Below are 14,284 nucleotides of genomic sequence, written 5' to 3'. Positions count from 1 at the left end.
TTTGTGTCATCAGCAAACTTGCTGATGGTACACTCTATCCCTTCATCCAGGTCATTGATGAATATATTGAACAGGACCCAGTACTGACCCCTGAGGGACACCACGCGTTACTGACCTCCAACTAGACTGCACCACTAACCCCAACCCTCTGAGCAGTATCTGCCAGCCACTGTTCAATCCACCCCACTGTCCATTCATCTAACCCACACTTCCTAAGCTTGCCTGTGAGGATGATGTGGGGGACAGTGTCAAAAGCCTTGCTGAAGTCAAGGTAGACAACATCCACTGCCCTCTCCTCATCCACCCATCTAGTCACGCCATCACAGAAGGCTATCAGATTAGTCAGACATGACTTCCCCTTGGTGAATCCATGTTGACTACTTCTGATAACCTTTTCTTCCAGATGCTTTGAGATGACACCCAGAACAAGCTGTTTCATCTTTCCAGGGATGGAGGTGAGGCTGACTGGCCTGTAGTTTCCCAGGTCATCCTCCTTGCCCTTTTTGAAGACTGGAGTGACACTGGCTTTCCTCCAGTCCTCAGGCACCTCACCTGTTCTCCAGAACCTTTCAAAGATGATGGAGAGCGGCCCAGCAATGACTTCCCCCAGCTCCCTCAGCACTCGCGGGTGCATCCCATCAGGCCCCATGGACTTGTGGATATCAAGTTTACTTAACTGATCTCTAACTTGCTCCTCATCAACCAACGGAAAGTCTTGCTTCCTCCAGACTTTCTCTGTTACCTGCAAAGTCTAGAACTCCCAAGGACTGGGCCGAGCAGTGAAGACAGAAGCAAAGAAGGCAGTCAGTAACTCCGCCTTCTCTGCATCATCTGTCACCATGGGACCTGTCTCGTTCAACAGAGGGCCCACATTTTGCCTGGTTTTCCTTTTGTCTCCTGTGTACTTAAAGAAACCCTTCCTATTGGCCTTGACATCCCTCGCCAGGTTCAATTCCAAGGCTGCCTTGGCCTTCCTTGTTTCATCCCTGCATACCCTGACAGCATTTTTACACTCGTCCCAAGCCGTCAACCCCTTCTTCCACCTATTGTAAACTCCCTTCTTCCACCTGAGCTTTTTCAGGGGGCTGAAACATTCAAAGGCATAAGGCACATTAAGGACAGTTTTACCTAATTGATCCAGCAGGTTGTTAATGACAGCGAGCAAGCTGTTCACAGAGTTCTTTGCTTTTCTTGCATTGTCTTCTGCCTCCTGGGCAGCCTGTGAGGCCTGCATGGTATAAAAAAAAAAAAAAAAAAAAATATAAAGCTATAGGGATTATGAAACCGTCTCCTCTCCTTTTCACATCTGCCCCAGCAGTTAGTCACACACATCCCTGGCACCTCTCTCCAGGATAACACCCCTGCAGATCCTTATCACAGCGCTGGCAAAGACTGACAGCCTTCAAATAATCAGTTTTCTGATTATTTTAGGATGGGGGTCCCTGATAGCCAAGCAGGATTTTGCATGAAAAGTCAGAAAAGAGTCAATACGGTTGCAGTCAGGTTTCAGTTAAAATAAAAGGGAAGTGTTGCATTAAGAAAACCAGCTCTCAAATTCCAGCAGGGAACCTATGCTAATGCCACCAGAGGAGCTCCTTTGCTAGTCTCGTGTTTTCAGTCCCACTTAAAACTTCGAAGAGACTGAATACTGGCTGGACCCAGTGCTGTCTTTGCAGGAGGAGAGTGGGGAAAAAAGCTTGCATTGCCAGGACGGCAGGGAGAAGGCACCTTCTTGCCACTGCTGCCACCTGCCAGCATTACTTACCCTGCCTGCCATCATCATATCCTGCTCAGCATCATCCTGCTTCCGCTTCAGTTCTTTTTCTGCATCCTGTAGTTGCTTCATCATGTCATCCACTTCTCTGGCCAACCCCGTCACATCAGCGAAAGTCTTGTCAGCTTCAGCTTTGGTAGCAGCTGCACTCTACAGCCAACAAGAGGAACAGGATGGAAAAAGGTGGTGAAGGTGCAGAACTTCTTCAATCCTTTTCATCAAAATGTACCGATTTCCTATCATGCCACGTTTTGCATTCCCTGGTGGGGAATACAGCAGAAAGCATGTGGGGTTCACCATGACATACTGGAACAGAGGAGTTTACACAGTTACACACCAATATCTCAAGGAGGGTGGCTTCAGAACTGCAAAGGACTCACTTTCTGAACAGAACCAGCGATTTTCTCAGCATCATCTGCTTTAGTCTTGGCTTCACGGGCATCAGCAGCAGCATTGCCAAGTGCCAGCTCTGCCTGGCGTGTCTTATTGTTGGCTTCAGCAATAGTCTGGGTAATGGCAGGAATCTTTTTCAGCGCCTCCTCTGCCGCTGTCTTGTTATCATTCACCCGCTTATCAAAATCTAAGAAAGGGCAAAACAGATTCTTATCGCTTGCTCCAGAAGAGCCTTGGGATGCTTCTTTGACCAAGCTACCCAGGCTTTGCCACCTTGACATTCTGGGGCACGGGGAGTATATGCTTGCAGCTCTCCCTGTTACAAATCTTCTGACACTAAATAGGGAACTGAAACAAAGGGAGATTTCTAGTCACTGAAAACATTTGTATTTTTTAATTTGAAGAAAAAAATAGCCAAAAGAACCCACCCAACACTTAGGTACTGGCAATAGCTTGGCCTGTTTAACCAAGATACCCTACAGCCAAGTGATTTGTCATGCAGGAATTGAAGGATTCACCGCAAGCGCTTTCTCTTTACCTTTCAGGTTGCTGAGAATGGTATTAGCCTCCTGTAGTGTGCCATTGCCCTTCCGAGCAGCTTCTTCAGCCAGGGCTTTCGCTGCATCTGCTCGAGCCAAGAGCTGGTCTGCAGTCTAAGGAGATATGACATACATCAACATATTCTTACCTTTCGAAGGATGACCATCTACGTCTATCAAAAAGGATTGCTCAGCCTGAAACACCAACACCATACGGAACAGCGTTCATCCCTGAGTGGCAATGCTTCCTCCAAAACCAGGTGAATTTTGGTACTTTTGGAATACTGTTCTGAATACAAAGATGACACTACATCTGGCAAACATCCCCCATTCCCCCAAGTAGCCTCAATGCCATTGCTTTTACCAGCCTTTTGCATGTCCTTTCTGGGACCATTCTTTAGTATTCTTGTAAGTAATAAACAGTGCTAAGATAAGACTGAATAAGACCAAACCTTTCATACATGGCCAGCTACTTGTTTGCCTTTGTTTTTTTCCAGGGAACAAAAGCCTGCACAAAACAGAACTGACCTGCTGCTCTGTCTTCCCTTTCTCCAAGAGGTTCTTTACTTCTAGCTCCTTTCCTTTCATGTCTTCTCTCAAGTCCTCATAATCTTTCAGCTTCCTGGCAATTAGCTGATCTAACTCCTCCGCTTCCTTCTTGATCTTATTTGCTTCATTCTGCAGATGGAAATCAGAAACAAATGCAGATTCCTCAATGTTAAAGAATTTCTGAACAGGTGGCAAAACACAGTGTGGTTTTTAACAGTCAAACAGGCAGAAGCTACGATGGGTTCCCATCTCTTACAACTACAGTTGTAACTTTGCCTTCAAAGCTCTGAATACCATGAAGGTCAGTGCAATGAAGGACAGAGGTTGCAAACAGTTCCGTGTGCAAGAAAATCTACTGCATTACAGTGAGCGCAGGAGAGGGAGCAGCTCTGCAGGCTTCAGAGTGAACCGAAATTTCTGCACTTCTCTGTTCAAGGCAAGATGTTTGGCAAACATTTCACTGGTTTTTGGTCCTTCAGAGATTGGAGGAGGTGAGGGTTTACATATTTAGTTTCCTGCATGCAAGCCTCCTGCATAAAAGCTGAAATGCACAAGTCTGGATTATGCCTAAGATGGGCAAAAATTCCACAGACTGTTCTTATGCAGAGAAACCTTAGCAGAGCACATGCAAGGTATGTCAACAACCTAGCACACTGCTATAATGCTTGTCCTCAGTGACCTTTAGAAAACTGCGCGTGATGCTTCTGGCACATACCTCTAGCCCCGTGGAATCCACGGTAGGCAGACTCGTGAGATTAGCGTAGATCTGTAGGGCTTTGTTTCCAGCTTCCTCTGCCTCTGCAAGCACCTTGTTGGCCTGTTTCTCTAGGTCTCGAGAAATGTTCCTTGCTTGATTATACCTGAAAAACCCCAAGGATCCAGTTACGCTACTATTTTTTTTTTTTGTAGAATCGAACTTACTAAGAGAGGAGAGAGGCTAAGAAATTGAAAGACAACTCCCATAAAACCCAAAGCATACAATGCTACACAAGGTGACTTAGTTTTAAGCACTGCTCTAAACCCAGGAAATGCAAACAATTTTATGTTACTGACTCACTTCTGGTTGAGCTCATCAATATCATTTGCAGTTTGGTTTTCTCCAGCTAGGGTCTTCAGCAGCAGTTGATATGCTTCTGTGGAAGTATCATTTGCTGCCTTGGCTATGCGAACAATCTCATCAGCTTCTTTTTTGTGTCTGGACAAGATTACAGAGGAAAAATAACACCGTTAGTATTATTAGCCAGTGGTTTCTATCCTCAGTTCCAGATTTTATTCTCTCTTACTTTTTCCTTCCTTCACCCAGATTTTGCATATGGAAGATGCTGAAACATTTGCAATGGAAGATATTGTTTGAGACCATCTCTACAGCCAAAGCATCACTCCAGCAGTGCCCATGAGATCAGCTGAAAGGCACTGAGATGGTTGTATACGTTCCTTACTCGCATGTTTAGCATTTGCCCTCAGCGATACATAGGCATGCACGCACAGTGCCAGTCTCTTGTTCAGCAAAGGGCATATGTTTTGTATCAACAATTTACATTTTGCCTCCCCCTTGTAGAGAAGAGCAGGTCCCTAATGCGGGCCCATGAAGAGTGTGTCTTGCCATAGCCTACCTTTCAGCCAGTTTACGGGCCTCTTCTGCCAATAGAGTCATGTTGTTAGGGTCCCCGCTTGACTCCGGAGGTGTAATGGACTGGAATAAAAGAAAGAAAAAAATCTTAAAGGTCTTTTTTCATCTTTTATTCATCTTTGCTTTAAATATTTATTGTCATGATCTAAATGCTTAGAGATGCGTCTAACCTACTTCCGACTTTGGTATATTTTTTTTCTTAAGCCCATGCAGTTTTCCACCACTGGTTATCCCTTAAAAACAAAGGTTCTGATATTTATGTAGGGATTCTTAAGTCGGTTTCTTTGATCAGGGGCTAAGACACAATCTATGACAGATACTGGTGATCTTCCTTCATTTATTTCCCATGATCTTGAGTAGGGGAGAAGGTATTTCCATAGCAAATTTGCCATATGAGAAAGAGAACAAGCAGAGAAACACACCACAGGGCACAGAAAGGAAAGGCCCTCTCCTAACCATATGGGATCTTGGCAGCACACTCACCACGTTGTCAGCTGCCATCTTTGCCTTCTCAAGCATATCAGAAGCTAAGCTGATCAGGTCCTCTGTGTCCTCCACCCGCACCCTGGCTTGCTCCGCCAGGTTCTCTGTCTCCCGCACTGTGCCCTGGATGTTCCTCAGCCTGTTGAGCTGACTTGCTAGTGTGCTGTTGATGTCTTTGAGACGATCCATGAGGCCCTGATCTACATCTGAAACACATGATATGAGAGGAAGCAAAATTAATTACAGCAGGACAAGAAGCTGGAGCAGCAGCGTACCACTACAGGCAACACGTTGGTAGGTTAATCCCCTATTGACAGGGGACCAGCAAAGCCATTTCATAAGTCAGCTGGAGATCAAAGTCATGATCAGAATATGCACCAAATATGAGAAATAAAAAGTCATTGACTACTAATAGGACAATCCTGCTGGGTGTTGGAACCGATTCAGATGGGGGATTTTGTGTTCAGAATCATGTTTCACCTCTAACTTTAAAAAAGACAACAGAGCTGCTCCTCTGTAACACCTGCTTTCTGAATTCTCTTTAGCTTAACTCCTAGAAGGTAAGCAGAGGTGAAGGAATAGTGGGACTGTATGTTTTTGCCCACTTTGGGCAATGGTGGCTATTCCCAAGGCAGACAGTCTCCATATGCAGCAGCTAGAAAATGTGCAGAATAGTAAACCCACCCCAAACTCCGCCCCGCCAGACGAAAGGGATGACAAAAACTAGCAGGTTAGAGCCTTGGTTCTCCAATCTGTAGGACCTGTGAGCCCCCTCAAACTTCCTCAAATCTCTGGACCACCAGGTAACTCTTGCAGCACATCTTAAGCATTGAACATGAACATTTGACATATTTCAAAAAACATGCTACAAACTACTACAAGTAGAAAACCACAAATAAATGCTACAGGTGTGCACAGATGTTGCAAGGGAAGTTTTTGTTGCATTTAACTTGCCTCTTAGTTAGGGAAGAGCGACAAAGCTCGTGAAGGGTCTAGAGCACAAGTCTTATGAGGCGCAGCTGAAGGAACTGGAGTTGTTTAGTCTAGAGAAAAGGAGGCTGAGGGGAGACCTTATCGCTCTCTACAACTACCTGAAAGGAGGTTGTAGAGAAGCGGGGCTTGGGCACTTATCCCAAGTAGCAAGTGATAGGATGAGAGGAAACAGCCTCAAGTTGCTCCAGGGAAAGTTTAGATTGGATATTAGGAAAAATTTCTTCACCAAAAGGGTTACCAAGCTGGAATAGGCTGCCCAGGGAAGCGGCGGAGTCGCCATTCCTGGAGGGATTTAAAAGATGTGTAGATGTGGTGCTTAGGGACATGGTTTAGCAGTGGACTCGGTAATGTTAGGTTGATTTGATGATCTTAAGGGTCTTTTCCAACTTAAGTGATTCTATGGTTCTAAGAGGTGGAAAGAAAGATGAAAAATACCACCACAAAACTCAAGCCATTCCCTCACCTTTCTCCAATCCTCACCCTCCTATCCCTCCACATGGGACTATTATCTCAGCACAGATGCCTAGCAGGCAGCATAAAGCTACCTCAGCAAAAACTGAGAAGAGCTTCATTCAGTGATCATTCACACTGGCAGGAATCCTCCTAAGCAAATGCATTAGATGTGTGTCAGCTTCCCCCCCCAAAAAAAAACAAGTGACAGTGTCACATTGCTTAACTTCCTGCTCACAGACATCCAATGGTAGAGGTGACAGTACAAGAATCAATTTGAAGGAGAGTTTAACAGGAAAAAATAGCTACAGAACACCACAACAGCACATTTCAGAACATTATATGCTTTATGGTGGGATAATTAAGCTTGCCAGGAGGATTTTGAAGACTTCGTTCTGATCGCTGATGATATGCCAACAAGAACTGCTTTATCCCAAGACGTCTGAGCAAATTTATAAGAATAATAAATACATATATTGGGAAGTCTTCTGCTTGTTTAACAAATAAAAACCTCCTTTGCATCTGGAGAAGAGGGTAACATAAAACACTTATATCTGTACACAGCCAGAGGCAGATATTTACTTTGCATGTACAACAGAGACCACTGGGAGAACAACAGGGATAAAAGCACAGCCACCATTGTTTTGATAATAACGTACACTGTCTCAGTGCTATCTGAAATAGCTGTCTGTCCTGATGCACAGCACAGGCTTCAAATAAAACATGCTGTGTTCAAAGGGAACAGGAACATCAAGTAAAGAGCTCATTTCACATTGGTCCATACCTGATCAGGTCAACTCACCTTTGCTGTTTTGTGCTTCCTGGAGCAAGTCCATAACATCTCTTTCTGCCTGCTTCAACCTCTCTTCAAAGGCTTGATCAGTAACAGTTTCTCCTCCTGTACCCAGATTTGCTATAAGATTTTCCAGCTCCTGCAACCTCTCTCGCTGCTCCGCCACCTATACGAGAGGGACAGAGCACAGCTACAACACAGAGAAAAGCACCTTGAACCTCTCTGCTTTCAGCAAGCATCAGCCAGCCACGGGCATAAAAGCTACTCCACAAGTGGACACGTGCCACTGTCTCCAGTGGTACCAACAGTGGCGTTTGTGGCCTTACCTTATCTTTCACTAATCTGTAACAGGCCGGACACTCTTGGCAGCCTGGCCACGAGCGGTTGTAGAAATAGTTCTCTTCACACTGGTCGCAGCGGCTCCCCACGAAGCCTTCCTTGCACTCGCAACGACCGTTCTCCCGGCACTGCAAGGAGCGCGAACCCTCAGGATCACAGTCGCAGGCTACAGTAAAGTTAAACCTCAGTCAGACTGGAGGAGAGGCAGAAATACCCTAAAACCCACAGGGCGAGAGCATACCCTCTATACCCTAAAACATCTGTAAGAGCAACAGGACACAAACCCACAGCTGGAGCCCCGCTCCTGATCGGGGAGCTTCTACACACAGCAGGGCACTCTGTCTAGCCAGACACAACATTCATTGCATGTGTTCACAGAGTTGCTATTGCCTCTCCCACAAAGCATTATAATTTTCTACCCCGTTTCATTGTAACCAACTGCAGTTAATTTTTCTGCTTTTTACAGGCAGGGATATTGAGGAGGAAAGTTTGGATCATCCTGGTTTTCAACCATGTTTACAAGATCTGTTGCTCCTCAAGACAGAATCTGTATATTCAGGCCATCTGCAGAGTGGCTGTGCAGAGATTTAACATTAGGAAACGGGACTACTGCAGGACAAGACTCAGAGAATGTATTTACACCAGAGAGAAGGGGGTATCTAATAAGCTGGAGTTCTTCCTACCCCCAATTAAAAAAAATAATGAAAGAAAAAGGGGATAAGCTATTGTACAGAGATCAAATTTCACCATGTTAGATGGGGACATAAAAGTGCCAACTTCTGCTGTGATGAAAAGCAAAGTGAGAAAGTACCTTCCCAAAGACAGGAGGAAAGCAAAGGCAAGGCTGGCTATGCAACATCGTTCCCATCTGCCTCGCTCCAGCCTCTCAGACTTACGTTTACAACCTTCAGAGCCAAAGCCAAAGTGGTTGACCTCACATCTGTCACAACGCTGACCAGCGACGCCAGGCTGGCACTCGCACTGCCCGTTTCGGATGTCACACTGGCCATTGGTGGAGCCCAGCGCGTGGCAGTTACACCTGGGGGAAAGCAGCCACATGTCAGGCAGTGACACAGAGTGGAGGCACGGGTGAAGTGCCTCTCTGAAGGAGCCCTAGCGAGCACAGCTCAATGTTTCCATTTGCCAAAAGTCGCTTTTCTTGCTGTGCAGATGCAAGAGGCAAGGCGCTGAGCCTTTAACCCGTGCAAGGTCACTTGGTGCCTGCACTAAAAAAAGGAACCCACAAGCCACTGCTACCAAAGAACATGCAGTCATGTGGCACTTTTCTATTTAAAACCCTGATTTAAAGCTATTTATAAAGCTATTTATAAGTCAGGCTTTTTGTACAGCCTTCATAGCTGCTCCTTGCGAGACACACCAGTTACTTGCAACAAGTAGAACATTCCTGCACAAGGTAAGCACAGGTCACCCAAAACCAGGCTCTTTGCCCTGAGCCAAGGTGAACGTCACCTTTCACAGCCGCGTCCGCTCTGGAGGTTGAAGAACCCTGGCTCACAGGCACTGCAGTCCCTTCCAGTGACATGAGAGAGGCACTCACACTGCCCGGTCACTTGATTGCAACTTGTCTGCTGATTCACAGTGCCATAGGGATTGCAGTGACAAGCTGCAAAAATACAAGGGATGGGAAAATAGACAGAAAGTTAGAAGTCACATGTGGTGTTGGTACTCTGCTAGCCAGTCCCCTAAACGGGCCTGGATCCAAAACACACAGCAGCCCAGCCCCTGCAACGCACAATGCTTTTGCTTCGATGGCAGTAAGTGCCCACAAACACAAGCATTTTAGCAAGCTGAAACCACCAAACCAGGATAAAGCCACGCATCGCTGCTGACTGGCACGAACAACAGCCTGATGTTGTGTCCTAACAACACATCAGGAAACGGAAGCTCTTGGGGACAAAACCATTTTTAAATGCAACAGGAACCAGTTCTCACCTCTGCACTTGTCAGCAGGATCGGGGGCCAGGGGGTTCCCAAAGAAGCCATCTTTGCAGCGGTCACAGTAGAAACCAGCAGTGTTGTAGATGCACTTGAGGCACTCGCCTGTCTGGCGGTCGCAGTTCCCCACAGCATTGGGATCGATGTTGTCATTGCACTGGCAGAGGCGGCAAGGCCTCACAGCACCATTTTCACCCAGTGGGTCTCCGAAATAGGCATCATCACACAGCTCGCACCTCTTACCTGGGACATGACAGAAACGCATGTGTTGCAGCAGAAATCCCTTGGCTGCCACCTCACCTGGACCCCCTTTGCAGCCCCTTCTGAAAATTAAATTCTCCAGCTTCCTCCCCTTTCATCCTTCTGTTGGGGCAAGAAACCACACGAGTCCTCCCCCATCTCTAAATTTAAGCTTTTTCACTGGAACTTTGTATTTTGAATTATTTCAGCTCCTCTTTCTCTCCCATCTCTTTAAGCCAAACGTATTTGTTGTAATCTGTTGTTAATTTAAGAGTCCAAGCAGGTAGAGCTCTGTGGGGCATCACTGCTCCAGGAAGCACTACTGCCAACGAGATCTGCCAAACCTCCAGGGGCAGCCACTGAAGCATCCAACTCAGCAGCTCCCTACACTTACTGCAGATCTGACCTTCCCAGCCAGCTATAAGCTCCATTTCTTAGGCAGTTCTTGCACATCCAAACCCTCTTTTCCGTCACCTTTCCCCTCACATCCCGAGAAGGCAGCGGGAGACAAGAGGAACTCCTGTGTGACCACATAGCTACAAGTAAAGATGAGCGTGTACTGAAACGTGAGCTGCAGGGAAGCTAGACCCCTGCTCTCCACTTTGGTTCATGAAGCAATGGCACCCATGGGAACTGCGCCGAGCTGCCTCAGTGCTTGGTCAGGGGCTTTTCTAAACATTTCAAGCATTTACAGGTATTCTGTACTTTGGACTCTGCTATGTCAAGCGTAAAATCAGAAGCACAGAGGCTGCCAACCATCCTAAGGCTTCCTTGCTGTTTGCAGGCAGAAGAAAAGGCTCTGCCTAAGGACTCAGGTACGTGCTTGGACTTCACGGTTTACCACCAAGAAGAAAAGATAGGTACCTGTTTACGTATTTCTCTTTAAAATTGCTGAGCATAAATTTGGCCTTGCATTTTTTGGGCAGTGTTTGTGAGTCAATGCAGTCTTTCTGCTTCTCCTAGGGAGGGCACTGCCCCTCCCCTGCAAGCATCCTGCAGTGCCTCTCTGGCTGGCAAACTGCATCTTCTAATTTTATTTCAGTCTGACCTGCCTTCCTGGATCTTTTAAATCTACCCTATTTTCTGCCCAACACTGTACAATTAACAGAACTCTATTAGAAGCTAGCACAGCTCACCTATATAGCATAGAAACATTCAGACTTTGTACAGATTAAGCCTTTGTTTCTCTTTTGTTCTCGAGAGACATGCACAAAGAACACGGGTAACCCTGAGCCTCACACAGGACAGAAAATAGGGCTGAGGAAGGGAGAAGCATTTGAACCAGAAGACAGAGCAGCTTTCAGCACTGCTCACTGCAGGTCAGAGCCCCAGAACTGGCAGGAGACACGTTTCTACAGGCACATGGCGTGTACAAAGATGACTTTTCATGTAGGAACACACCTGTAGTGCCAGCCTGGCAGCTGGTGCACACAACCTCCTTGGTGCGGGGCACGATGGCACAGCTCGAGCTGCCTGGGCACGGGCAGGGCTGGCAGTCTGAGGCTGTGCCTGCTGTCGCATCTCCGTAATACCCATCGCTGCACTTCTCACAGTGAGACCCCGCTGTGTTATCCCTGCAATTACACACGCCTGGAAAAGAGAGGGACATGGTTTTTCCTTCATCATCCAACGCAGAAAGAACCACCCTCTTGCTGCTCCCTGTTTTATCAGCCTCTTACCTGTCTCAGGCTCGCACGTCTCACTGTGCCCATTGCAAGCACAAGGCACACAGGGGCTGTAGGGCCCAAGGCTCGGTGTCTCTCGCCGGTATCCAGAGGAGCAGCGCTCACAAAACTGCCCCTCGTATCCCGCGGGACAGGAGCAACTCTCCACCCAGGCCACAGGCACGCCAGGTCCAGGGCGAGCGCTTGTGATGGTAACGTCATCCAGGTGGCCAGCACCTAGAAAGCGCCGAGAGGGGAAACACTTTGTAACCATACAGGCTCTCATCACCGCTTCAGTAAACACACATCTGAATGGTACAAGAGACAGACAAGTGGATGCTCGCAGCTGGTAAGGTGAATCAAGAAGCAAAACCCTCCAGGAAGGTTTAGACAGACAAGAAAACATGCAATATAGCTCACGAAGGGCACAGGCAGGGCAGGAAAGTTGAGAATAACAATACATAGGAGGATGCTGAGAACAGCACGTGAGCAAGTACAGACAGTTAAAATAAGTTGTATTTTGCATGCATATGGTTTCCATTTCCAAATCAAATACCAAAATCAATTCCTGTCTTTCTAGGGAGGACAGACCATCTCTTTAATAAAGTCTCTAACAGCGTCAGCAAACCATGCCTCAGGGCAAACTCCTCCACTCTCAGTCCATTCTTTTGGGATTTGAAAGCTCCCTCCTCTCCATCCAGACCTTCCCTGGAGCAGAACTGAGTCCAGACACAACATAGCTGGTTTTTAACTTATAGCAGTGTGTTTGTACCACTGCAGCAGCTCCAGAGCACCGAGCAGAGGCTCAGTTCCCGCATATTATCTGAAGGGGCCTACAAGAAAGCTGGAGAGGGACTTTTTACAAGGGTGCGTAGTGATAAGACTAAGGCTAATGGTTTCAAACTAGAACAGGGTAGATGTAGATTAGGTATGAGGAAGAAATTTTTCACTATGAAGGTGGTGAGGTACTGGGACAGGTTTCCTAGAGAAGTTGTAGATGCCCCATCCCTGGAGGTATTTAAGGCCAGGCTGGGTGGGGCCTACAGCAACTTGGTCTAGTGGGAGGAGGAGGCCCTGCCTACAGCAGAGGGGTTGGAACTAGATGATCTTTAAGGTCCCTTCCAACCTAAACCATTCTATGATTCCACGATATTAGCAGCAGCTACAATACTCAGGGGAAGGCTTGCTCCATACCTTTCCTCCCCTCCATTTCACAACCCCACATTCCTCTTCACAAGCCACCTCTACTGAAAACACTCACAACTTTCCCACCTTCCCCAAACGCAAATTCATCCTTTGCATCTTTCTGCAAAAATTCTTCTTCACATGACAATGCCCAATATACACCCAATATTTTTGCTCCTAACTCATGCCCAATTTTTATAAACCCTCATTACAGGGAACTTTCACTCAAGTTCAGCACAGGCAGAGCTTCTGAGACCTCATCCTTCCCATTTGTCACGCCAAGGCAAGAACAGGGAACAGGAGGGATTTAACCATCCCCAGTGTAGCAGAAACTGAAGCCAGATCTAGTAAACTCCCTACGTCTCTCCTACCATGTCCTTCAGGACTCTGTACTATGTATTTCTCCCAATCTGGAAGACATGGGCTGTGTAACAGCAAAACCCCCATGTTTAGAAGCAAAGAATCAGCAGGTGATGGGTGCTCGGCTTCCAGACTCTCAAAGGCAGCACCTTTCCCCCCCAGCTCCTCACCAGGAGGTCCGGGAGAAGCTGTTACACAGGAAGGCCAGGTGAAAAAGGTATCGGAACAGGCTTTGCCAAATAACCTGCCACAGCTATTTATGACCAGGCCCTACAATAAAGCAACCCAAGCACTAGACGAATGGGTCTGCCCAGCGACTTACTTCTCTCGCTGTACGTCCCGCGGATCTTGATGGAAGTCAAGTTGTGGAGAAGCTTCTGGAAGTCAAATGCTGTAAGAGCAGGCCTCCATGGGTAGTCTGTAGCCTCGTGAAGCCTATGGAGAAAAGCCATGCATTATCAGCAAAGCTTTCAGATGCTAACAGCTGTGCTGTTTTAATGCACCCTTTCCAACAGCGGTATGCTATTGCAACATACTTTGCATACACTTATGCAACTCTGCTAGACAGCGAGCTTCAAATTAACCTGATAAGACTGTTCTTCTGAGCTAAAATTAATGCTGTTTGTTTTCTCAAGAGATCAGAGGCCAGGGGCATCGTAGGCTAGGTCCCAGCTGCTCCCACCATGCCTGGAGAGTCTTCTCACCTGAAGGTGTAGGTCAGTGCGTTCTCATTGGGGTAGGGGTTGCCCTGAGCAATGAGTGGTACTGACACCCTCATCCCAGCCCCTTCCAGCACCAGGTCCTCTGCAGAGAGGCGTGTGTCCCGTCTGTCCACACGGAAGGAGAAGGTCAGGTTTTGCCCATAACTCAAAACCTGGTTGCCCAAGAACTTGCCTGAAAGGAGAAAACATCCTTACAGTTAGGGGACAGAACAGA

At 47.0% G+C, this 14,284-nt stretch overlaps 1 protein-coding gene across 1 annotated transcript in view; it reads right to left on the bottom strand.

Moving 5' to 3' along the window:
- Nucleotides 1–14,284, bottom strand: part of LAMC1 (laminin, gamma 1 (formerly LAMB2)) — a 60,534-nt gene that overhangs the window by 1,960 nt on the left and 44,290 nt on the right. Inside the window, exons 10-27 of the mRNA XM_009892946.1 lie at nt 14,053–14,242; nt 13,671–13,783; nt 11,819–12,040; nt 11,541–11,729; nt 9,897–10,142; nt 9,414–9,567; nt 8,840–8,982; nt 7,931–8,109; nt 7,614–7,770; nt 5,369–5,574; nt 4,869–4,948; nt 4,313–4,450; nt 3,971–4,115; nt 3,235–3,384; nt 2,706–2,820; nt 2,155–2,354; nt 1,766–1,924; nt 1,129–1,228 (exon numbers count right to left, since the gene is read on the bottom strand). Coding sequence (XP_009891248.1) covers nt 1,129–1,228; nt 1,766–1,924; nt 2,155–2,354; nt 2,706–2,820; nt 3,235–3,384; nt 3,971–4,115; nt 4,313–4,450; nt 4,869–4,948; nt 5,369–5,574; nt 7,614–7,770; nt 7,931–8,109; nt 8,840–8,982; nt 9,414–9,567; nt 9,897–10,142; nt 11,541–11,729; nt 11,819–12,040; nt 13,671–13,783; nt 14,053–14,242 — 2,886 coding nt within the window. The remainder of the gene's footprint in view (nt 1–1,128; nt 1,229–1,765; nt 1,925–2,154; nt 2,355–2,705; nt 2,821–3,234; nt 3,385–3,970; nt 4,116–4,312; nt 4,451–4,868; nt 4,949–5,368; nt 5,575–7,613; nt 7,771–7,930; nt 8,110–8,839; nt 8,983–9,413; nt 9,568–9,896; nt 10,143–11,540; nt 11,730–11,818; nt 12,041–13,670; nt 13,784–14,052; nt 14,243–14,284) is intronic.

Source organism: Charadrius vociferus, unplaced genomic scaffold (genome assembly GCF_000708025.1).
Source record: "Charadrius vociferus isolate BGI_N301 unplaced genomic scaffold, ASM70802v2 scaffold39, whole genome shotgun sequence".
Taxonomy (NCBI): Eukaryota; Metazoa; Chordata; class Aves; order Charadriiformes; family Charadriidae; genus Charadrius; species Charadrius vociferus.
Note: the sequence above shows the minus strand (reverse complement) of the source record. Positions and strands in the feature narration are given on the sequence as shown.